General features: G+C 45.5%; 1 protein-coding gene across 5 annotated transcripts in view; it reads left to right on the top strand.

Moving 5' to 3' along the window:
- LOC115460687 (ras-like protein family member 12) overlaps positions 1–25,506 on the top strand; it is a 71,239-nt gene that overhangs the window by 35,205 nt on the left and 10,528 nt on the right. For all 5 annotated transcript variants that reach the window (XM_030190453.1, XM_030190451.1, XM_030190452.1 and 2 more), the window contains exons 4-5: positions 9,900–9,973; positions 20,530–20,720. In XM_030190453.1, coding sequence (XP_030046313.1) covers positions 9,900–9,973; positions 20,530–20,720 — 265 coding nt within the window. The remainder of the gene's footprint in view (positions 1–9,899; positions 9,974–20,529; positions 20,721–25,506) is intronic.

Below are 25,506 nucleotides of genomic sequence, written 5' to 3'. Positions count from 1 at the left end.
GCCGATAATGGAAAAAAGTATGCGTTTGTAGCTAGAATTTAGGGCACTTTTCCTGGACCCTGTTTTTTCACGAATAAGGCCCCAAAAAGTGCCCTAAATGACCAGATAACCCCCAGAGGGAATCGGGGATGACCTCCCCTGACTCCCCCAGTGGTCACTAACCCCCTCCCACCACAAAACATGATGTTTCACAACTTTTTATTTTCACCCTCAAATGTCATACCCACCTCCCTGGCAGCAGTATGCAGGTCCCTGGAGCAGTTGTTAGGGGGTGCAGTGGACTTCAGGCAGGTGGACCCAGGCCCATCCCCCCCCTACCTGTTACAATTGTGCTGCTTAATGCTTAGTCGTCCAACCCCCCCCCCCCCCAAACCCACTGTACCCATATGTAGGTGCCCCCCTTCACCCCTTAGGGCTATAGTAATGGTGTAGACTTGTGGGCAGTGGGTTTTGAGGGGGATTTGGGGGGCTCAACACACAAGGGAAGGGTGCTATGCACCTGGGAGCTCTTTTACCTTTTTTTTTTGTTTTTGTAAAAGTGCCCCCTAGGGTGCCCGGTTGGTGTCCTGGCATGTGAGGGGGACCAGTGCACTACGACTCCTGGCCCCTCCCACGAACAAATGCCTTGGATTTATTCGTTTTTGAGCTGGGCGCTTTCATTTTCCATTATCACTGAAAAACAAAAACGCCCAGCTCACAAATTGTCGAATAAAACATGGACGTCTATTTTTTTCAAAAATACGGTTCAGTCCGCCCCTTCACGGACCCGTTCTCGGAGATAAACGCCCATGGAGATAGACGTTTTCATTCAATTATGCCCCTCCACGTGTCCCAAACTGTGCGCAGCGGCGAACTCTCAGGAGTGCCGTGGCAAATCCTGACCTCCCTGCCACCGCCCACAATCCAGCATCGCTCCCTACGTTCCCCTCCTGAAGTTCCAGAACCTTCTACTTCCTCCCTCTTACCCTGCCGCCACCGCAGTGCTTGCAGCTTACATTTTCAGGCCTCCGCGATTCACGTAGCCACTGCGACTTCCTTCTGCCGCGTCCAGCCCTCGCAACAGGAAGTTACATCAGACAGGGCTGGATGCAGGCGGCAGGGGGAAGGCCCCAGAGCGCCTGTGTGATTTGCGGACAGCCCGAATATGTAAGCTGCAAGCACTGCAGCAGCGGCAGGGGGAAGGAGAAGGAAGCGGCAGTGACCCTGGGCCTGCAGGAAAGAAGGTAGCGAGAGATGCTGGATTTGGGGAAGGCAGAGGTATGCTGGACTTATGGGAGGAGGGGGGGCTGCAGGGAATGGAGAGGCGTCCTGGACATGGGAGGAGGGGTTCTGTAGGGAATGGAGAAGTGTGCTGAATTTTCAGGGAGGAGAAGTGTACTGGAGTGAGAAGAGGGGGCTGCAGGGAAAAGGAAATCTATGTGGTGGAGGGAGTGTGTGGAGACCTATGTGACGGGGGGGGGGGTGGTTCAGAGACTTATGTGGCCGGGGGAGAGGGGGGTGCCGTGAAAAATTGCTCAGACAGTAAGGGTGCCGTGAACTGAAAGTTTTGAGAACCACTGGAATATGGTATTCAAATGAAATTTAGTATCAAGATATTTCATTTATCAAAGGTCAAAGTTCACGATGAAAATGTTTTGAGTAGTACTCAATGGACAAATTCTCATGGTATTTTCAATGGCCAGCTGCTTGGATCTTGTCTGGGACACTGTTTTCATTGACCTGTGACAGCCCTGAGCTCTGCAGATTTCTTTCCGTTCACCAGCCAATGACACTGGACACTTTTTTCTTCCTTTTCACCCTGGTGATTTGATGGGTCCCCTGACCTGGAACTTTTTGTTGCCGATGTGGAACCTTTTTAAGCTGGGGCTACGGGTTTCCTTTTCTCACAGCACTCACACTGCTGGCCCTGACCTGTACTTTTAAGAAAATCACCCCTGCCTTGCGGTCTGGCTGGAGAAATGAGCCCTGATCGTTCTAACAGCGAGAGGCGATCTGATTTTGGGAGGAAAACTCTTCTGATGTGTCTAGTACACAATCCTACAGTCCAGTGGGGAGTGAAGTTTGTTTACCAGGACTGGCCAAGTGTGTCTGCACAGAAACTGCGTCCCATCATCATGTCTGTTTTGTAACTGAAACGTGCTGAGAGCAGGAGCCCTCTCATGTTCTTTCCGTCTCCATCTGTTTCATTTGAATTTCTTCAGAACTTTTAGCTTATGATAAGCCAGATGTGCTGCTGTTCTCTGGTTTTGCATCTGTGGGAAAAATGCTTCGCAACACATCTGGTTCACAGCGCATGGAAAATAAAAGACTAACCATTTTCAGCACACGTTCCATGACCATGTCCTGCGTCTGGATAAAGAAACGAGGAATCTCACCACTTCGAGAGCTCGCTGCCTATCACACATGGACTTTTTCTGCAGTTCAGGACACGCTTTTATGAGATAAAATAATGATCGTTTGCAGTTTTAGACTTAGATATAACCAGAGTCCAGAGTCAGAGGAGTAGCCTAGTGGTTAGTGCAGCAGACTTTGATCCTGGGGAACTGTGTTCCATTCCCACTGCAGCTCCTTCTGACTCTGGGAAAGTCACTTAACCCTCCGTTGCCCCTGGTACAAAATAAGTACCTGAATATATGTAAACCGCTTTGAACGTAGGTTGCAAAAACCACAGAAAGGCGGCATGTCAAGTCCCAGTTCCCTTTCCCTATTTGAGATTCTACATGGAATGTTGCTTTTCCACTAGCAATGTTCCATGTAGAAGCCTGCCCTTGGAGATCAGCAACTTGGCCGTGCAGGCTTCTGTTTCTGTGAGTCAGACTCACAGAAACAGAAGCCTGTGCAGCCGCATTGGTGATCTGCAAGGGCAGGCTTCTACATGGAACATTGCTAGTGGAGGAGTAGCCTAGTGGTTAGTTCAGCGGACTCTGATTCTGGGGAACTGGGTTTGATTCCCACTGCAGCTCCCTCTGACTCTGGGAAAGTCACTTAACCCTCCATTGCCCCAGGGACAAATAAGTACCTGTATATACTATGTGAACCACTTTGAATGTAGTTGCAAAACCCACAGAAAGGCAGTATATCAAGTCCCCTTCCAGCGTCTGGAGTGTCTTGTGACTGTCTGACATCAAGTGTGGATTGCTCTGCTTTTGGAATGAGAACTTCTGAGAGGAAGATGAGGTCATTCTTTTTCCCAATTAGAGCTCCAGGCAGATAGGGGTCCTTGCTCAAGGTCACACAGAGTGGCCGAGGCAGAGCCAGGAGGAAGATAAAGTGACGCCTAGAAGCAGAGCTGGGACTGAAAGGCAAATCCCCAGGAGGCCCTTGACCCACTTCGCTCTGTGCTATTTGTGTTTTCTGCTGTGGTTTAACCAGCTGGACTAGTACTTTCTGAAAGTCAGCTGATTTAATTTAAATGCCAGCCAATGCAGATACAGACTGGAGCTGAATCTCGGCGTACAGTTGAGTGCCATCATCATTTGCTTAGGAGAGATATTTTTTTTGTTACATTTGTACCCTGCACTTTCCCACTCATGGCGGGCTCAATACGGCTTACATGGGGCAATGGAGGGTTAAGTGACTTGCCCAGAGTCACAAGGAGCTGCCTGTGCCTGAAGTGGGAATTGAACTCAGTTCCTCAGGACCAAAGTCCACCACCCTAACCACTAGGCCACTCCTCCACTGTTGCTACTAGTTGAGATTCTACATGGAATGTTGCTATTCCACTAGCAACATTCCACGTAGAAGTCAGCCCTTGCAGATCACCAATGTGGCCGCGCAGGTTTCTGCTTCTGTGAGTCTGACGTCCTGCACGTACGTGCAGGATGTCAGACTCACAGAAACAGAAGCCTGCGCAGCCTTCTACATGGAATGTTGCTAGTGGAATAGCAACATTCCATGTAGAATCTCCAATAGTATCTATTTTATTTTTGTTACATTTGTACCCTGCGCTTTCCCACTCATGGCAGGCTCAATGCGGCTTACCTGCAGCTTACATGCCCAGAGTCACAAGGAGCTGTACTGTGCCTGAAGTGGGAATCGAATTCAGTTCCTAAGTTCCCCAGGACCAAAGTCCACCACCCTAACCACTAGGCCACTCCTCAGTCCACTAACCAGAGAGCAAACCAGCTAAAGTTAAGACAGCTTTTTTGCTGTCCTAATCTTATCTGATTAGTTATCTGGTTCGCGGACTGAATATTTCCACTGACCAGATAATCTCTGGCTCTGCCCAAGTTCTGTCTCTGGACTGCCCTGGCACTAGCTGGATAGTCCTGTTCAAACTTCTTCTACTAACCTATAAATGTACTCACTCTGCTGCTCCCCAGTATCTCTCCACACTCGTCCTTCCCTACACCCCTTCCCGTGCACTCCGCTCCATGGATAAATCCTTCTTATCTGTTCCCTTCTCCACTACTGCCAACTCCAGACTTCGCGCCTTCTGTCTCGCTGCACCCTACGCCTGGAATAAACTTCCTGAGCCCCTACGTCTTGCCCCATCCTTGGCCACCTTTAAATCTAGACTGAAAGCCCACCTCTTTAACATTGCTTTTGACTCGTAACCACTTGTAACCACTCGCCTCCACCTTCCCTCCTCTCTTCCTTCCCGTTCACATTAATTGATTTGATTTGCTTACTTTATTTACTTTTTTGTCTATTAGATTGTAAGCTCTTTGAGCAGGGACTGTCTTTCTTCTATGTTTGTGCAGCGCTGCGTATGCCTTGTAGCGCTATAGAAATGCTAAATAGTAGTAGTAGTAGTCTGTAAGGATCAGCAACATTATCCGGGTAGCACATCTGCGTATCCGGGTACAGTGCCACTGGTGGCATTAATCTGGATAAATGCTGCTGAAACTTGACCTGGTAAATCTTTCACAGCTATGAGCTGAGTGAGAAGCAGGCACTGGGGACCGGCGCACTGGATCTTCCATCACCGCTACCTGGGAATTTTTCCACTTTTTTATTCCGTTCCCAGCTCACTTAGTCCAGACCTTTCAGTCCACCCCACCCCCATCCGAGACCACACACCACAGCTCCTTCCAGATCCCTTCAGTCATGGGCCCTAACTCCAGCCACTAGATGTCGCCATTGAGCAATGACTCTGACTCCCTGCTTCCAGGGACTGTCAAGTGCTGCTTCAGCGGCAGCTCCAGCTCCAGCCCAAAGAGAAATTAAAATCCGAGCCAGGATTTGAACTTGGATCCTTGCACATGGCCATGCACAGCACAGCCACTAAGCCACCAGGCTGTTAATACTCATCAACTATTTCCAGTTATTACTAAAATAAAAGTCTGGTGGAAGAGTGGAAGACGTAATGAAAGCGATGCCCGATGAACTCCCCAAACTCTCTGAAAGCTTAATTTGGACACTAATTTGCATCTCACCTGCAACACTGCCCAGCAGTGGCCGGGAATAAAAAAACTGACTTGCAAGCATAGGCACCAGTAGTTCAAAATGATTGGAGGTGCCAAACACATCATAAATCACCTCCCCCCACCCCCGGACACAATGAAGGAGCTTGCTGAATATTGTGGGTGCTCAGCACCACTGGCACCCACAGAGCTGGCTCCTATGTTTGCAAGGATTCTCCAGCTACAAGATGTAAGTGGCACTAGAGGAAAGCGTGCGACCAAGAGAGGAGAGTGGAGTGTACCGTGATGCCTCTGCTGATGCAGCTGTGGATGAGCAGAAGCCACTGGCAGAGCTAAGGGTCTCCTATGAAGAGTGATACCTTGTTTCGAGGGGAGATGGCAAGTTTAGTCACGGACATGTGGGGACACACTGAACGGCTCCACAAGAAAGAAGAAAAGGGCTGACAAGCAAGCTGAAGCATCTGCCAGTCTGCAGCACCAACTGGCTGGTCTTCTGAAAGCCTACACAGACCTACGGGATGGAGTAGAAGACCCAGAAAATAGGTCTAGAGGGAATGGCCTACAGCAGTGTTTCCCAGCCAGTCCGGTTTTCAGGATTCCTGCAATGAATATTCATGAAACTGATTTGCATGCACTACTTCCACTGCACGCATATTTCTCTCGTGTGGGTATCCAGAAAAACCTGACTGGCTGGGGTTCCCCCAGGACAGGTTTAGGAAGCTGTGGTCTACAGTTTGATGTTGAAGATTTTCTGCCCTTTCCCCCCTCAGTGTAGTCTATGTGGGGGGTGGGGGGTCACTGCCCCTCTCCTGATGTGGAAGATCCTCTTACGAGCCACCCTCCCCACTCTCCCGTTCCCCCTGGTGATGGTTGTTCCTGTCAACAATCTGGACCAGCGCTGCTCTGGACCATGTCCTCCCCCTCTGCCACCTGCAGGACACTGGATGAGATTCTGTTCCCTCACTGGATACAAAGAAATGATGCAGACAAGCAAGGTTTGAAGAACGGAATATGAAAGAGAAAATGTTTCCAATGTGTCGCAGACTTTTCTAATTCTTGTCACAGAATCTGCCCCTGACTGCCACAGAAAACTTGTGCACCCAGTTCTCTATGTCAGGTGGTGGTGGTGGTGGTGGTCTGGTGTGGGGGGGGGGGGGTTGAGGGGGGCAGCAGCAGTGGAGGCGGGAGAGGAGAGAGGAAATGAGACAGCAGCACCCTACTTCCAGACTGTCTTATAATGTCTTTCTGCCTTAACACCTTCATGTATTTCACCACCATGTAACACAAAACCCTCTGTAAACCAAATGTATCTTCACTGCTATTTCCAGTATCCATGACGAATTGTAAGCCACATTGAGCCTGCAAAGAGGTGGGATAATGTGGGATACAAATGCCATAAATAAATAAAAATACATCCATCCACTAGGAGTAGCCTAGTGGTTAGTGCAGTGGACTTTGATCTTGTGGAACTGGGTTCAATTCCCACTGCAGCTCCTTGTGACTCTGGGTAAGTCACTTAACCCTCTATTGCCCTTGGTACAAAATAAGTACCTGAATATATGTAAACCGCTTTGAATGTAGTTGCAAAAACCTCAGAAAGGCGGCATGTCAAGTCCCAGTTCCCTTTCTCTATTTGAGATTCTAGATGGAATGTTGCTACTATTGAGATTCTGTTGCTATTATTTGAGATTCTACATGGAATGTTGCTATTCCACTAGCAACATTCCATGTAGAAGCCTGCCCTTGCAGATCAGCAACGCGGCCATGCAGGCTTCTGTTTCTGTGAGTCTGACGTCCTGCACATAGGTGCAGGACGTCAGACTCACAGAAACAGAAACCTGCGTGACCCGCATTGCTGATCTGCAAGGGCAGGCTTCTACATGGAACATTGCTAGTGGAGGAGTAGCCTAGTGGTTAGTGCAGCGGACTGTGATTCTGGGGAACTGGGTTCGATTCCCACTGCAGCTCCTTGTGACTCTGGGCAAGTCACTTAACCCTCCATTGCCCCTGGTACAAAATAAGTACCTGAATATATGTAAACCGCTTTGAATGTAGTTGCAAAAAACCTCAGAAAGGCGGTATATCAAGTCCCATTTCCCTTTCCCCCCTTCCCTTCCCCTACCCAAATCCATCTCCATGTAGTGTGGAGCGATAGTGACTCTTCCGGTCGCAGGCTTGCAAGAAAAAAAGTCTGTTAACTTTGCCAGGAGTGTATGAAAGAATTGGTAACAGATGCTAGAAAGGTATTGCTAATTAATTACTCAGAAGAATGTTAAGTGCTCTGCATTCTGGCCTCTTTCCCCACTGAATCTCTCTTGGAATAATGGCACTCATTATAAGTGACGAGAGGCAAGGCTTGCTTAAGAATCGGAGCTGATTTATGGCTGAGATTAGCTAGATGTGGCTATTTTCTCAGGGTTGGCTAAAAGCCTAATAATTCTAATCAATCTCTACAAATTCTTCACTTAAAAATTCTTTTGAAACACATTTTTAAGGAAATTGAGTCTATAAATAGTCCTGTGGTGGACAGATTAGTCCAGTGATCCCAAAATAACTACAATGCAGAGAACATCTCAAGTACTGTGAGACTACATAAAGGGCATTTCTATACCGATTATGTGGTAGAACCAAAGCACAATCTAAGCTATAGGCTAGTGCCTGTATTAACTCACCCCTTTACAGAATACGAGTACACAAGTACCTGCAAAAGTGCCGCTAGGTTGTCTAAGCATTATTTTGGAATGCTGGTGTGTGTAAGAGTGTAAGGGGGAAATTCAATATATGATACCCACAGTTAGACACTGAGATGGTCCATGCTATGCTCGTATTCTGTAAAAGGTGCTCTGTGTCAGGGGCGGATTGAGTGATCATTCGGGCAACCGGGCAGTGCCTGAGGGCCTAGAGAGTCTAGGAGGTCCAGAGCCTCTGCCCGGTTGCCTCCTGCTGCCACACATTACAGCCCCCCCCCCCCCCCCCCGCAGCCTCAGCGTGATATTAATGCTCTATAAAGGTCATTCTACACAGAGCAGGGACAGATTGACAGTGGTCGGGGGCCCCCAATCAGTGGCGTAGCTACGTAGGGCCACGGGGGCCTGGGACCCCGTAGATTTGGCCCTGGACCCCCCTGCCGACGACCCTCTCGACCCCCCTCCTGCCACCAACCCTCCCCCGCCACCGCTGTGGGCTACCTTTGCTGGCGGGGGACCCCAATCCCCCCAGCCGAGTTCCTCTTCTTCCGGCGCAAGGCTTCGTTCTGTTTCTGTGAGTCTGACTTCCTGCACAGTCAGAAACAGAACGAAGCCTTGCGCGGGAAGAAGAGGACCTCGGCTGGTGGGGATTGGGGTCCCCTGCCAGCAAAGGTAGGTGATGACGGCAGCGGGGGAGGGTTGGCGGCAGGAGGGGGGGGGTCGAGAGGGTCAGTGGCGGGGGTCAAAGTTGTTGTTGTTGGTGGTGGTGACAGCGGCGGGGGGGGGGGTCGGCAATGGCAGCGGGGGGTCAGCGGTGCCAGGGGGAGCTAAAATATGCCCCCTCACCTCAGGCTTTGGACCCCCCTCCCGCTGAAGTCTGGCTACGCCCCTGCCCCCAACCACTTCCCACTGCCCCACCGCTGCACCACCACCTCCTCCCGCAAACTACCCCCCTCCCACTGCCATAGTTGCTGCCCCTCTCCCACACACTACCACCCCTGCTCTGTGCAAAATGACCTTTACAGAGTACTAACTTACCACGCTTTAAGCGCCTAACTTTGGGCGTGAGCTTTTACGCCTGCCAAAGGCTGGTGTAGATGCTGACGCCCATCTCGTGGCACTTAGGCGTGGAAATAAAGGTATTCCATAACCCTGCACCTAATTTCCAGGCATACCTCTGATCCGCCCATGCCCCTCCTATGGCCACAACCACTTTGGAAATTAGGCGCGGAGGTTATAGAATAGAGTGTAGGGCAGATCCACATGTAACACTACCAATTAAGTGCTTGTTAACAGTAATAATTGATTGCTATCGTTTAATTAGCTAATTAGTATGCATGCAGATCTGTGACCCACACCCAAACTTGCGTGTCCACCTTTGGGCGACCTATACAGAATTCAGCGCATAGCACGTAAATACAAGAGGTGTATACATGGACGGAGAATGGGCAAGAAATGGCTGCAGTGGCTATTTATATGCTTAACTTAGAGAATGTTACCCACATCTCCGCTGCATTTATCAGCCCACCGTTACACTAGGTCTATGACTGATGCAACTGTGGTGTGTAAATGTGCCAATGCCCACAGTGGGTGCAAGTATTCTTTTGTGGAATCAGGGTACTCATTGCGGGTTCCTGGGGGCACTTACATGGAGGTGCCCAGTTGTACAACTGCCCTCATAGTGTGGACAGCTGCCCCTGGAACTGCCAGTCATGCAACACCTCTTTACACAATGCAGTACAGTCGTTGAAAATGAGAAAGAAACGGCCAAGTGCAGGTGCCAGACGGTTACTGCTGGATGATGCCTCTAGCATCGTTAGTAAGAACGGATAATCTCTCTTTACAGAGGATATCTACACTTCAGAAGAAATAGTAGACCAGCAACCGGTTCTGCTAAGAGTGATGGACACGGCTGACCAGGTAAAACCCAGGACCTCTGGTTGGGTGTTTTAGAACTTTGCTACAGGGGAGATATGACCCTGGGCAGCCATGAAGGAACCCAGGAATCAGTCCAGAAGGGGGATCCAGGCCTCCTCTTCTTTCTTCCCACTTTTGCTTACCCCTCAATACTTCTTTCTTAAATGTTGACTTTTTCCTTTCATGTCTCATTCACATTCCTGGCCAGTACCAAAGGTGCCCTGTCATAGACCCTCTTCTTCTGGTTAGGAATCTGCTTCTCTTCCTTTCCACGGGCAATTGAAGACGTCTTGACTCTTCCTCCCCCCACCAGCTCCAGTCCCTCCCTACCCCATGCCAGAGTGATCTTTCTTGTGTGCTGCAGCTCTGTGGTAAATAAGGAACAGCAGAGGCACAAGCAGTAAAAACCAGAGTAAGGTTACCCAGTGCCAGGAATGGGAATGTCTCAGGTAATCATAACTTCTTCATTTTCTATAGTTCTCTTAGGGTCACGATCCCAGTGATGTTCTAATGTTTACATATCCCCCGATATTTAAAACATTTAACCAGTCAGGAACAGCTCCTGGCCAATTAAATGGTACTTACCCACTATCCGGCAATATTCAACAAGAGATTGACGGTTATCTCCCACTGAATATTTCCGGTTAGCGTGATATAACCAGCTAATGCTTAGCGGATAACCAGTTATATCTAGGGTTACCATATTTTGTCCCCCAAAAAGGAGGACACATGCCCCGCCCCCACCATACACCCCGCCCCACCCTCTTTCACACCCCACCCCACCCCCTTTCATGCCCTCGCTCCGCCCCCTGTCACATTTTCCCCTCCCCCGTCACACACCCCGTCACCCCCCCCTCCCCGTCACCGTCCCCTCCCCATCACCCCTCTCCCCTTACCTTACTACTGCCCTGGTGGTCTAGTGATCTGTTAGGGGCAGGAAAGAGCCCCCCTCTTTCCTGCCCGGAGCGCTGCCCTGCATGCTTCCTTCCTGTTGCTGATCTCGGCGTCGATTCAAAATGGCCGCTGAGAGTTGAAGTCTCGTGAGGTCACTTCAACTCTCGGCGGCCATTTTGAATCGGCACCGAGATCAGCAACAGGAAGGAAGCATGCAGGGCAGCGCTCCGGGCAGGAAAGAGGGGGCTCTTTCCTGCCCCGAAGGCGGAAGAGGTCACTAGACCACCAGGGCAGTAGTAAGTAAGGGGAGGGGAGGCTAGCAATCTGCCCGTTTGTCCGGATTTCTGGACAAACGGGCAGGCTGGCGGGCGGGCCGTCCTATATGATGGCCCGCACACCAGCCTGCCCATTTGTGCAGAAATCTGGACAAACGGGCAGATGCAAAAAGAGGACATGTCCGGGTAAATCCGGACATATGGTAACCCTAGTTATATCGCACGATATAGCCGCAATCCACTAATATTCGGTGCATTGCCAGCTAAGTTTGGCTGCCAAATTCAGCCTATCTTTGGCCGGTTTCAACTTAACTGGCCAGAGCTGAATATTGGCTTGGAAACAATCGAATATTCAATACTGGACACTGTAAACAGCCTGGCAATCAATATCTGGGCTCAGCATCAACCACGGGAGTCAGCCCGGCTAACTCCCGTCCTCTGAATATCGGGCCCAAAGTGTCCAGTGAATGAGATGCATCACTTTTCCATATACAAATCTTCTCCCAGCCAGGTACAAGGTGTATAACCATTTCCAGCTCTTCCTTACAGAAATTACATATGACAGTTTTCCTAGGTTTTTTTTTTTTTCTTCTGTTTTTGACCTCACTGAATTCTATCCAGTCACCGCTGGGATTCAGTTCATGTGACATCTCCCTTCAAATTTAGTGGTGTTCCTAAGGTGGCTGACACCCAGGGCGGATCGCCGATGCACCCCCCCCCCCCCGGGTGCAGCGTGACCCCCCCCCCCTCACCCCCGGGGAAAGGACACCACCCCGGGTGCATTTTTACCTGCTGGGGGGGGGGGTGCCACGCGCCTGTCGGCTTCGCTCGTTCCATGCTCCCTCTGCCCCGGAACAGGAAGTAACCTGTTCCGGGGCAGAGGAAGCACGGAACGAGTGGAGCCAACAGGTGCGCGGCACCCCCACCCCCAGCAGCGTGCACCCAGGGCAGACCGTCCCCACCGCCCCCCCTTGGTACACCACTGACATGATGGTATTCCTGTGGCATCTCTTACTAGAATGCAGAATACATATTAATGAGATATTCCCTACCACACACTGCTTGCACAGATTAAGTTTAAATCATATCTATTAAGCAAACAAAGAGAAAAAAAAATTCAGACATCGCTCCATTATCCAAGAATATAACAAGAAGATCAAACAGACTAATAAAACATTTTTCTCTCCTGCACCATGCCTGTAATTCATCATCAGTATAACCCCAATCTCTTTGTTTGTCTCTCTTTGTTAAATTGTACAGCGCTGCGTAACCCTAGTAGCGCTCTAGAAATGTTAAGTAGTAGTAGTAGTAATCAAGGATTCTCTAATATGCAGAGATTATTTGATAAGCATTTTTTTGGTTTAATCATTTTACTCAGTAAAGAAATGCATTAGTTTTTTTTTACAATTATTATTTATTTTGCAGAGACTGACACAAGAACATCATAAAGTTATTTTATTTTGAGGGTTTCCTGAGGCAGACATTAGCAAGACCCTGTTGGGACCCTCATAAATGGATTTTATTGAATCACTCATATTCTTTTGAAGATTGAAATTATGGATACACTAGTAAAAAAAGCCCCGTTTCTGATGCAAATGAAACGGGGGCTAGCAAGGTTTTCTTCTGTGTGTGTGTCCCTGCCCTCTGCCCTCTCTCCCTTCCCCTGTGCTGTCTGTCCTCTCTGTCCCCTCCCCCCTCAGAGTCGAGTCCTTCAGTGTTAAGTTTCTTGCTGTGCTGTGTTTGTGTTACAGAGATAGTGAGGGCTTCTGCCCTCTCTCCCCTCCCCCCTCTGAGTCCTTCACTGTTACAGAGAGAGCGATTTGATTTCATGCTTTGCTGTGTTTTCCTTCACTGTTTGTGTTACAGAGAGAGCGAGGGCGGGGCAGACACTCATGGGGAAACCGGATATCTCTCCCCCTTCACACTTCCAGCTGGAGGCTTCATTTAGAACGTTGGTGGTGCCTTTTATATATAGAGATTTCTATTAGATAATTTTTTGAATTTTCACATTGAATTTTTTTGAATTTTGTTTGGTGTATTGGACTGCGATGATTATATATAAATTGAGATTATATATTATGATCCTGTTGATCTGTGACAGCCTCTTACATTTATTATAAGAACTTCTACTCATTATTATTCCATTTATGAGATTCTTAAGTTTAAGATTTTTTATATATGTTTTCTGGCTGTGGGTTCAAGTATTTAGTGATTGTGTTTTTTTTTCCCTGAACTTTATCCCTGAAGATGTTTGGGATTAAACTTCCTTTTCCTTGCCGTCTGATCCAATTCTTTAAAGATTTTTTTCTCTTGTTTTGCAAATTCAACTGGTTCCTTCTCTGTTTACATTGTTGGATTCTTACTCGTTCCTTGTACTCTTCAGAATGCTTGTGCAAGTTTAATGATAGAGATGGATTCTGAGCATTTACTTTCAATACTTCAATAATGTTTTTTGTAGTAGGATCTGTTGAATCTGTTGAGTGAGTCTGGAGGCCTATATGTACAGTCTCTGCATACACTGATTCTTATAAATTACCTTGCGGGCATGGAGGAGTTTTCCTGTTTACACGTTCAATTTTTCAAGATCATTAAGAGGCCAGTCAGCAATTCCAAAATTGTGCAAAAGTGCAGGAATTGCCAATTAATTATGACTTGTATCTTATTCCATGATATTAATGTGCTTTTCAATATCTACTACTACTACTACTACTTAACATTTCTAGAGCGCCACTAGGGTCACGCAGCGCTGTACAATTTAACAAAGAGAGACAGTCCCTGCTCAAAGAGCTTACAATCTAATAGACAAGTGAACGGTCGGACCGAATATCTCCTGTAATATTCTTTGCTGATCTAGTCTCTAAGGGATCTGACCTTCCTCTGTATCTAAATATTTATATGCACCGTCCTGTTCAAGTTCCTTTATGTCACAGTAATCAGGCAAAAATATGTTTTCAGTTTAGCTGAATTTTCTGCTAAAGAAGGTTACTTTAGCACATTTATCCAGGCCAAAAGTCATTCTGATGCCATCTGAACAGCTTTTCACTACACAGAATTATTCTGCTAATTGGTGGTACTAAAACTATAGAGCCCCAAGCCATTTATACACAGTAAATCTGGTGTACCTCTGGTTGTTACCATCTTTAGGATTAAGACTAAATACATAGCTCAAGGAGTTAATAAGAGTACTCAATGGACTAAGTGCCATACAAAACTAGAGTGGTGATAGGGAATCTCCTTGCAATATTTCTCACTGGATCCTGCTGTTAGAAATCACAAACTGTCTTCATGTTCAGATGGCGTGTGATTTTGCCACATTTTCATGATTAATTTAATGTTCTTATTCAATCCAGGGTTTATTTCATACTTTTCAAGGGATTTTACTATCCAGGAATGTGGGATGCTGTCAAAGACTTTCTATTGTAAATCCATGCTTTACTGAGATTGTTGCTTTTCTTAGCACTGGCCATGACAGCTTCATTTAGCATTAACTAGTCTTTAGAATTGCATGCTCCCCCTTAATGTTCTTCTGCTGTATTGCCTTGATGATATTAGAGTTCTCAGCATAGCCTCCTACCCACATTCAATCAGCGGAATAACTCTAACTCATTATGCTTCCCTTCTCAATACCCCAATGTTTGAGTTATCATGCCTGTCATGAAATGCCTAGCCACCCACCTGGGGTTACCCCGTGACCACTTAGAGGGTCTATCCCCAGCATAGCTCAGGTCCACCTGAACCTGTCACTTGTGCTCTACACTAGCACCCTCCTCCCACCGACTGGGTCACAACCACTTCTGGGCAAGTCTCCCACTCTCCAATTATCCCCACTGATTTCTAGGTTAATGGAGAAACACTCCCAGTGGTCCCACAGTTCCCAGAAAGTACTCACAGACCCAACAAACAAATCACCAGGATTCTTTATTAGTCCAGACAGGCAGAACGAACAAACAAATGTGTTTATTCTCAGAACTTGGAACAGTGGACAAAAAAAAAATGTGCCAATAGTAAACAGTAACAAGTAACTGAAAAGTGGATGAATTAGAAAACTAACTAAACGTTTGCATACTTCCTAGAAAGTACCTGGGGAGATCAGGACATATATAGCTGTTCACCAGTTATCAAATATAACTGTTTTTACAGGGCTTCAGCAAAGAGCTTGCTCTCTCTCCCTTCTCCCAGGCTGAAACTGAAGCAACAGCTAGCATCTGCTGGATAATTTCAAACTCCAGGCCAATCAGAGCTCAGAACAGTCAAGTTTCAAATAAAAACTGGTTACATCACTACAGGCACTTCCTATTTGTGTGCCAACTGAAAGAAAGAGAAGTCAGTCTTCTGTAACAACTTTAAGCATAAACATGCACCATCTGCTGGCCAAACTAGAGAAATACTCTTCAGAATTAATTTAGGCAGAAAAATATCCAATAGCAGTAATATTTAATTTTATTGTATGTTATATGAAAATTTAATAAAATTTCAGAAAAAAAAGAAAAGAAAAATATCCAACACATCTTACAGGCTTAAAACACACTGGGGCCCTTTTTTCTAAACCGTGGTAAAAAGTGGCCTGCGGTAGTGTAGGCATGTGTATTGGGCATGTGCCAGGCCAGTTTTTACCGTGTATGCAAAAAAGGGCTTTTTTTTAATGGAATGGAAAAAGGGCCTGCGGTAAAAATGAATCCAGTGCGCGCCCAAAACTGGCCTTAGCCCTTAATGCCACCCATTGATCTAGCAATAAGGGCTCACACGCTACACATGCAGTGACCAGTTGGCACATGCCAAGCGCCAATTATCACTGGAAACAGTGGGCGTAGGAGGAAATAAATAAATAATTCATCCAGACATGTTGCAAATCTGAAATTACTGCCAGGAGGGCATGCCGGCGTGGCAGTAATTTCATTTGGGCGCATGCTGCATGTGTGTAGAGCCTACCGTGACTTATTAAAAGGGCCCCACTGTTTCTTTACGATGCCTATGTACTTATACCATCATAGAGCCTCCATAAGATATTAGTGTCCAAGTGCATCAAAGTGCCTCACAGTGACCAATTAAATGTCTACAAAAAGGTTTTAAATGGGTTTTTTTTAATCTCATAAGCATGTTCAAGAAACTTAATCGCTCCAAAATATCAGAGTCCATTCATAGTGCTATATTGTTCAAAATTTATTTCTAATAAAGACAATCAAAAATGCAGCACTTATCTCAATAAGCCGCTGATGTTGCTTATAATTTTTGAGCTATGATTGACAATTCATAGGGTCCGACAGAGCCACATTTCGGAAACCCAATCCTTTCTCAGGAATCCCGGCAATGACATGTGCAGCATGCGGACTTCAGCTCTTCAAAATGGCGATTTCACTAGAGAGACGCCATCCCAAGATATCTGTAGAACAGGAAATGACGTCAATAAAACGTTATTGTCCAACCATTAAATAATACTATTCCACTCAATGCACTCATTTAAACCAGTAGGGGTCACTGCTCACATTTCATAAATCCAAAACTGTTCCCACAATTGAAGACTTTTTAATCTGTGTCTTGAACTTTTTCAGTGAGAAACCATTGCATTTCCACAAAGTCATGGTTAAATTGTAAGCAGGTGAGATACCATGGGAGATGATAAAGATTGAGTGTTCAACCTACTCCAATGTTCCTGTATATGTTTTTCAATGACACGTGTAGTGCATCGCACAAAAAGTTTGGAACAAGGACATGTGGAGGGGCAGAATCGAATGCGAACGCCCATCTCCATGGGTGTCTATCTCCGAGGACGGGTATGTGAAGGGGCGGGACAGACCGTATTTTCGAAAAAAATGGGCGTCCATCTTTTTTTTCGATAATATGGTTTGTGCCGGGCAAATGCATCGGATTTGTGAGGATTTGAGCTGGGCGGTTTCGTTTTTCAGTGATAATGGAAACCGAAGGCACCCAGCTCAAAAATGAACAAATCCAAGGCATTTGGTCATGGGAGGGGCCAGGATTTGTAGTGCACTGGTCCCCCTCACATGCCAGGACACCAACCGGGCACCCTAGGGGGCACTTGTAACAAGTAAAAAAAAAGTTAAATACCTCCCAAGTCCATAGCTCCCTTCCCTTGGGTGCTGAGCCCCCCAAATCCCTCCCAAAACCCACTGCCCACAACTCTACACCATTACCATAGCACTTATGGCTGAAGGGGGCACCTAGATGTGGGTACAATGGGATTTAGGGGTGGTTTGGAGCGCTCCCATTTACCACCACAAGTGTAACAGGTAGGGGGGGATGGGCCTGGGTCCACCTGGCTGAAGTCCACTGCACCCACTAACAACTGCTCCAGGGACCTGCATACTGCTGTGATGGAGCTTGGTATGGCATTTGAGGCTGGCTTACAGGCTGGAAAAAAAAGTTGTTAAAGTTGTTTTTTTTGGTGGGAGGGGGTTAGTGACCACTGGGGGAGTCAGGTGTGGTGATCCCCGATTCCCTCCAGTGGTCATCTGGTCATTTAGGGCACTTTTTTTGGGACTTGTTCGTGAAAAAAAGGGTCCAAAAAAAGTGGCCCAAATTCGCGGTAAAAACGCCTTTTTTTTCGATTATCGGCTGAGGGCGCCCATCTCTCCTCGGCCGATAAACATACCCCAGTCCCACCTTCACCACGCCTCCGACATGCCCCCGTCAACTTTGTTCGTTCCCGTGACGGAGTGCAGGTGAAGACGCCCAAATCGGCTTTTGATTATACCGATTTGGGCGCCTTTGTGAAATGGGCCTGATTTGGGTCGAAATATGGGTGCACATCACTTTCGAAAATAAGCCTGATAAAGATATATATTGCAAAGTCTGTAATACAGTTGGTGAGGAGGCGTGGCCTAGTGAGGAGGAGTGGCCTAGTGGTTAGGGTGGTGGACTTTGGTCCTGGGGAACTGGGGAACTGAGTTCGATTCCCACTTCAGGCACAGGCAGCTCCTTGTGACTCTGGGCAAGTCACTTAACCCTCCATTGCCCCATGTAAGCCGCATTGAGCCTGCCATGAGTGGAAAAGCACGGGGTACAAATGTAACAAAAATAAAATATAAGTTTTGCTCATAGTTGGATTGGTCCATTGTCTACAAGTCATAGTTAAATCACATACATTGCATTGGCCACAGGGACTATGTATACCAGACATTTGGCACTTTGTTTATTCAGAACTGAGCTACTGACATAATTCACCACATTTTGTGGCTTCTTGTAAGCAATACAAGGACCCTGTGCAAAAATCCGATGAACAGTTAAAATAGACCAATGTTTTTTAATGCTAGCAGCAACCATCGGTGCTTTCTCTGAGTAGGTCAATACACATACATGTTTTTCCTGGGGTTCTGGTTGACATACATAGTCCCTGTGGCCAATGCAATGTATGTGATTTAACAATGACTTGTAGACAATGGACCAATCCAACTAGGTGCTGGATCTTAGTATATAAGTTTTGCTCAAACTGTATTACAAACTTTGTAATATATATCTTTATATGTCCTTGTTCCAAAATGTTTGTGAGATGTACTACATGTGTCATTAAAAACATATACAGGAACACTGGAGTAGGTTGAACACTCAATCTCCCATGGTATCTCACCTACTTACAATTTAACCATGACTTTGTGGAAATGCAATGGTTTCTCACTGAAAAAGTTCAAGACACAGATTAAAACATCTTCAATTGTGGGAACAGTTTTGGATTTATGAAATGCGAGCAGTAACCCCTACTGGTTTAAATGAATGCATTGAGTGGAATAATATTATTTAATGGTTGGACAATAACGTTTTATTGACGTCATTTCCTGTTCTACAGATATCTTGGGATGGCGTCTCTCTAGTGAAATCGCCATTTTGAAGAGCTGAAGTCCGCATGCTGCACATGTCATTGCCGGGATTCCTGAGGAAGGATTGGGTTTCCCAAATGTGGCTCTGTCGGACCCTATGAATTGTCAATCATAGCTCAAAAATTATAAGCAACATCAGTGGCTTATTGAGATAAGTGCTGCGTTTTTTATTGTCTTTTTTAGAAATACTACTGTTTGTAACTCTATAGCACTATGAATGGACTGATATCTTGGAGTTTCTTGAACATGCTCATGAGATAAAGACCCATTGAAAAACATTTTTTTTTCGACATAGAGTTGATCTCTGTGAGGCACTTTGATGCACTTGGACACTAATATCTTATGGAGGCTCTATGATGGAACATTGGGCTACTGAGAAGGGAAGCCTAACGAGTTAGAGTTATGCCATACTGTTGCTACTGCTCATTGGATGTGGGTGGGAGGCTATGCTGAGAGCTCCACTAATATTTAAGAAAAACTTTAATTTATTAATGGTTCTTATCTTCTTTGAGACTTATAGAAGTAAGAAAAATCTTGGTATTATAGTTGTCATTGAACTTTCCTTCTTGGGTATTTTCATTATCATGATGATATTAGAGTCAACATGGTGTATATTCTATTGACATCTATTGCAGTATAAAATATGTAGATTGTAGGTAGGCGTTGGGTCTGTAATTTTTGTAGCTTTATTTTGGAAGAAGAAATGTTCTTCTTGTTATTAGCCGTTGTGGTGTTATGCTTGGCTGCCTGACCAATTGATTTTTGCAGTCTGCCTGGTCTTGGGAGTACTTATGTACTTATGAGATGTTAACTGTTTGAACCAAGAATTGGTGACTGCATCCGGGTCAGGGCATTTCTAGTTTGGTGCTCTTTTAAATCTGCTTTTCAACTCTTTTGTTGTTACTTCAGTCCATTCTGTAATTTTAATGTTTGCCTTTTCCAAATTCTCCGGTATACAGGTATCTAGTCTGCTCCTTGATTGTGTTCATATAAGTTTCTCTAGAAAGTTTGTTTCTGTTTCAGCTTAAGTTGATGGCGTTTTCACTGTACTAATGCTCTTCCCCGGGTCCCAGTAGAATTGATTTAGGTTGTCTCTAAATAGCTTATTTTTATATCTTTCTTTTTCTTTTCTTCATATTGCCTCAGTTTATTATTGGAGTATATGAATTTAAAACTTGATCGTTTGAGATACCCGTTTATCTAGAACACCTCGGTTTGCAATGATTTTATTTTTCCTTCAGCTTGTGCTTTCCTAGTAGAAGTCATCATCTTTCTATTTTTCCTCTGGCCCTGTGTCCTTGTTAGTAAAAGTCTCTCAACAATCATTTTTGCTACTCTCTATATGGGGTGCTGGGCATAGAAGCTTCTAGAATACGAAACATCTCTGTACAATAATCTTCTTTGCACATTGGGCAATAAACCATTTCATATAGCCTAGTCTGAACTGAAACTTTAGATGTAGGCTTCCTTGTGAAGTATTTGCTCAAGAGACTAGTCAGAGCTAATCCATGTGAATGGGGTTGGCCACTGCTAACCCTCTTCTGACCTTCTTTGCCAGGATGGACCTGTGAACTGTGAACGTTATCTGCATTGGGCTAGTGCATTCATGGTTGTCTACAGCATTGAGAACAAAAGAAGCTTTGACATCTGCCATAGATATTTGGAGATAATTTCCCTTCACACCAAAGGCGTCCAGCAGGACCACCCAGTGCTGCTCCTAGGAAACAAGCTTGATATGGAGCGATACAGGTACAAGTATGTTTATGTATATTTAAAAAATTTGATATACTGCTCACCTTTACCAGATCAAGTAGTTTACAAAATAAACTCTAAAAAGCTCAAGTAAGAAAAGGTACTCCACAAAAATAATTTAGAACAGACCTAGCGCATGCTCCCCAAGACTACAATCACTCTTCCACACATTCTGTTGATAGGCTAAGACAAAAAGTGTTCTCTGAAGGACATTCCAGTCTTTTCTACACTGCGAGCTGCAGATTAAATCCATCTTAAAGTGAGTCTTCAATAAAATCTTGAATCTCTTATAATTGACTTCTGCATGAATTTCTTTAGGTAGGTTACATCCTTAGCAAGATAAGGTGAACACAATACTCCAAGTGGGGCCTCAACAACGACTTGTACAGGGGCATCAACACCTCCTTTCTTCTGATGGTTATACCCCTCTCTATGCAGCCTAGCATCCTTCTGGCCAAGGCCACCGCTTTGTCGCACTATTTCATCACCTTGAGATCTTCAGACATCATCACCCCAAGGTCCCTCTCCTGAGCTGCGCTTACCAATCTCTCCCCTCCTATCTGGTACATCTCTTTTGAATTTCTGCACCCCAAGTGCACCACTCTGCACTTCTTGGCATTAAAGTTTAACTAAATACTACATACAGTACAGGCTAATTATATCTCAATTGTCAAAAATTAATGTGAATAAATAAATGTGCTCAGTTCAAACCATTCAAACCATTACAACCTAGGCTGGTCATTTGGTTGAACTGGAGGAACCATCATTGCACATTTGTTGTTCGTTGAAATCAACCATATGTACATACGTCATCCATCTCCTGACATCAAATATTAATACCTTGTATATATATATATATATATATACATACATACACATAGCACATTTTTTGTAAATCTTATGCCAAACGGGAAATCATGTTCAATACCACAATTCTATAAAATACAACTCACTGCTAACCATATAGAGTGTCTTGTAAAAAGTCCGTAACATTAAACCAATACAATGTAACCCATTACTTATCTTGTAGAATATTCATAGCAGAGACACTCCAGATGATTCCACTTTATGTAGACTACGTCCCTCCGGATCCATCAGACCAGCTCCCCCAGACTGTGAACTTTAAATCATGCAGCAAACTCCCTCGGTGTTCCCTTGAGTCTGGCCAAGTTTTGCTAAAAGCTTTCTCAAAAGGGAACTCCACATATTATCCCTGGTGCTATAACAAAAAACATTACCAAAACATACATACACAAATTAAATAAAACAAGCAATGAGCAGTTAAAGAGGCTTCCAGTTTTGCTGTTTTAATTTTGCTAATGTGTTCTCCAATGTGTACCTTAATCTTGCGCGATGTCTGGCCAATGTACATCAGACCGCACGGAGAAACAGTAATCCAGTCTTGATGTTATCATGGCATGTACAACTGGGATAAAGATTTACCTTCTCGATGTAAGGAGAGAGGCAGCATAGCTGTCGCAAAAGTAGAAGCAGCTCTTGAAGGTTGCTTGGATTTATGGAATCAGAGTAAGTGTTGAGTCTAACTGTATTCCAAGGTTCCTGACTTGTGATTTGAGGGGGAGTTCGTACTTCCCAAAAGGGATTTTGATGTCAGGTATGTATCCACTTGTGTTAGGGACCCAGAGAAGCTCGGGTTTACTTGGGTTCAGGCAAAGTTTGTTGTGTTTAGCCCATTCTTGAATTGATGTTAGACAAGTAATCAGTTTATTCAAGGCTGTAGGTAAGTCAGGTTCAATGGGTATGAGTAGCTGCACATCATCCGCATAGATGTAAAACTGAGTGTCCATTGACCGAATCAGCTCAGCTAGTGGTTTAAGGTAGATATTGAACAGAATAGGTGACAGTATCGATCCTTGTGGTACCCCGTAGGTCAGTGTCCATGGTGGTGATGAGTTGCTGCCACACAATATGGATTGTTGCCTTTCTGATAGGTAGTTAATAATGCTTGCTTCTCTCTCTTTTTTTCCCCTGAGACTGAAATAGGCCCTGCTGTGCCTGCTAGAGGCTATCTGTTAATGCTGTGGTACAAAGTTCAAGTTTTAAAACTAGGGGGGAAAGGGTATAGAGATTAGTTAATAAAGTTTGCTTTTTTTATTCTACCTATCAATAACCTACAATTCCTTCTTTAAACCCCAATCTTTAAGTTCCCAAAGCACAGAGCAAAATAATGTTCGCTTACCAGAGAAATGTCCTTTTCTTTCAGAACTTCTCAGAAAGAAAGTTGAAAGTTACGTGGGACCTTTCCTCTCTATATAGTTTTGAATCTAAGGGGACTGCTTCAAACAGATCATTTCAAGCTAACTCAGTAATCAGATTGTCCTTAATAACCTTTGCAAATATTCAATGTCTTCACACCTTAATTAACATCTATTCAAGTCAGTTACAGTGCTACCTCTCCAGCAGCCAAAGAACAGACAATAACTGTATTTTAGAACAAAATTTGAGCCTTGCTACTATCTTTTTTAATGTTCTTTAGTAGTAGTAGTAATAACCCTGGGAGGTGTTATCCATGCTTTTAATTTAAGGACTCTTTCAGAAGTGCTGTTTTGTTTACTTCAAGATTCCTTACCAGTAACACTATGATAACTAGTCAAAAGAAAACAGGAGGAGGTGGTTTATAGATCCGTCCCCTTTAGAAGACCAAAGTGTTAGGGATCTAACACTTTGGTATATCTAAGGTCCCCTCTTCCAAAGGACTCCTTTTCTACTGACTGAAATACGAATGATACCCTGGTGCTGAGTCAGGAGAGGCAGAAGATATGACTAACACAGGTTTGTTCAGGAACTATGGCCTTCCCATGTTACTCATATAACATGGAGAACATCTTACAGCATGGCTGACATGGAAACTACATACTAGTCTAAATGGTGTCTTCTCATTTTGTTGTGTATGGGAAAAATGTTTGGTACATAGACCTATGAAGACACAACTGCCAGGTAGGGATGAGAACTAAATATTTCCTTCCAAGCCTGTATCTAACTACATGACTTAGATTCTTTTCCTTGAAGGAATGGACTTCTGTGTAAGCAGAATGCTGTCACCAAGGAGGTTTGATAACAGAAAATTGCATGAACCTATCTGGCCCACTATGTGGGCTGAAGCAAGTAGGTGGAGCTTGTCCTATCAATTTCATTTTGGATGTACCAAGATGGCAGTGGCTGCATTGGGGAGAACTATAATTTCCTTGGGTTCCTTCCTCACCCCAAATTCAGGTTCTAAGGTCCCGCATTGGACACCATCTATAAGGGTTGCCTGGCTTTGGGGTATTCCATAAATAAGAGTCATATCCTCACAGCCCCACAGACTGTTTATTTTATCCTGGGCCTCTCCCTCTCTTCACTCAGCACACACGCATCTCCCTCCGTGTGGTTCCTATACACAATCAGGTCTAAACCAGCAGAGGAGGAGGAAGTGATCCAGTGTGCAGGGGTTCACGTCTTCTCCTCCTCCTCCTCCTCCTCCTCTTCCTTCTTCCATGCAATCTCTGCAGGGGAGGGGAAGAGAGCAGCAGATGCCAGCTGAATACTTCATGGGGAGGGTAGGAGGGGGATACATCAAAGTGAGTGTGCCATGGGAAAGGAGGGGTAACAGACAGAATAAATTGAGTGTGCTGTGGGGAAATGGGGGGGGGGGGAAGACAGACAGAACAAAGTGAGTGGGAGAGGGGCAGAGCAAGGTGAGTGTGCCCTGGCACTTTGGGAGAGGGGAGCAGTGAAGGCTCAGATTGTGCCATGGGGTTGAGGCAGAACAAGCTAAGACTGTGACTCTGGTGTGGGGGAAATTCATGCTTGAGGGTGTGCCATGGGGAGGGTGGGAGAGGAGAAGAAAGAATAAGAAGTGGGGGTGCCGGAGAATGAGAGGTGGGGATACTGCATGTGGGAGAAGACTTTGGGGCAGAATTAGGGGTCTTGCTGGGAGTTAGAAGGAGAAATGGAACCAGGGAGGCTGGAGCTGAGGTGGGAACTTTAGACTTTATATGATGATGAAATTCTGTGCAAAAACTTTACCAATAACAACGCAGAATTTTCAAAGATTTTATGCAGAATTCCCCCAGGAATAAGCCTTAAACACATCCTGCTTCTGTCTGCAAATCCACCACATGCCCTCTGAGGGGGGGGGGGGGGGGGGGGGGTCTCTGTCTTCAATAAGGGCAGGCAGAACCATAGCAGGGGGATGCTGTAGCAGAATGGTATACAACTTTGCTGTACACTAAGGGCCTCTTTTATCAAGATGCGCTAGTGGTTCCTGCGCGGTAATGCCGACGAAGCCCATTCAGAGTGAAAGGGCTTTGGGGGACCGCTAGCGTGGTTTGGATAAAAGAAGTCATAAGTTGGTATGGAACAAGCAACCATCTGAAAATAACAAGAAGCAGCATAAGGAGTGTCAAAGCAAATGCAAGGCGCAGATAAAGAAGACCAAGAGGGATTACGAAAAAAAGATAGCATTAGAGGCAAAAAAGTATAGTAAAAAAAATTTTCAGTATATTAAAAGCAGGAAGCCGGCAAAAGAATCGGTTGGGCCGCTGGATGACCGAGGGGTAAAAGGGGCGATCAAGGAAGACAAAGACGTAGCGGAGAGACTGAATGAATTCCTTGCTTCAGTCTTCACCGAGGAAGATTTGGGTGGGATACCGGTGTCGGAAATGATATTTCAAGCGGACGAGTCGGAGAAACTTACTGACTTTATGGTAAACCTGGAGGATGTAATGGGGCAGTTCGGCAAACTGAAGAGTAGCAAATCTCCTGGACCGGATGGTATTCA

The sequence above is a fragment of the Microcaecilia unicolor genome, chromosome 1 (genome assembly GCF_901765095.1).
Source record: "Microcaecilia unicolor chromosome 1, aMicUni1.1, whole genome shotgun sequence".
NCBI lineage: Eukaryota > Metazoa > Chordata > Amphibia > Gymnophiona > Siphonopidae > Microcaecilia > Microcaecilia unicolor.
This window is presented reverse-complemented; position numbering and strand designations above follow the sequence as displayed.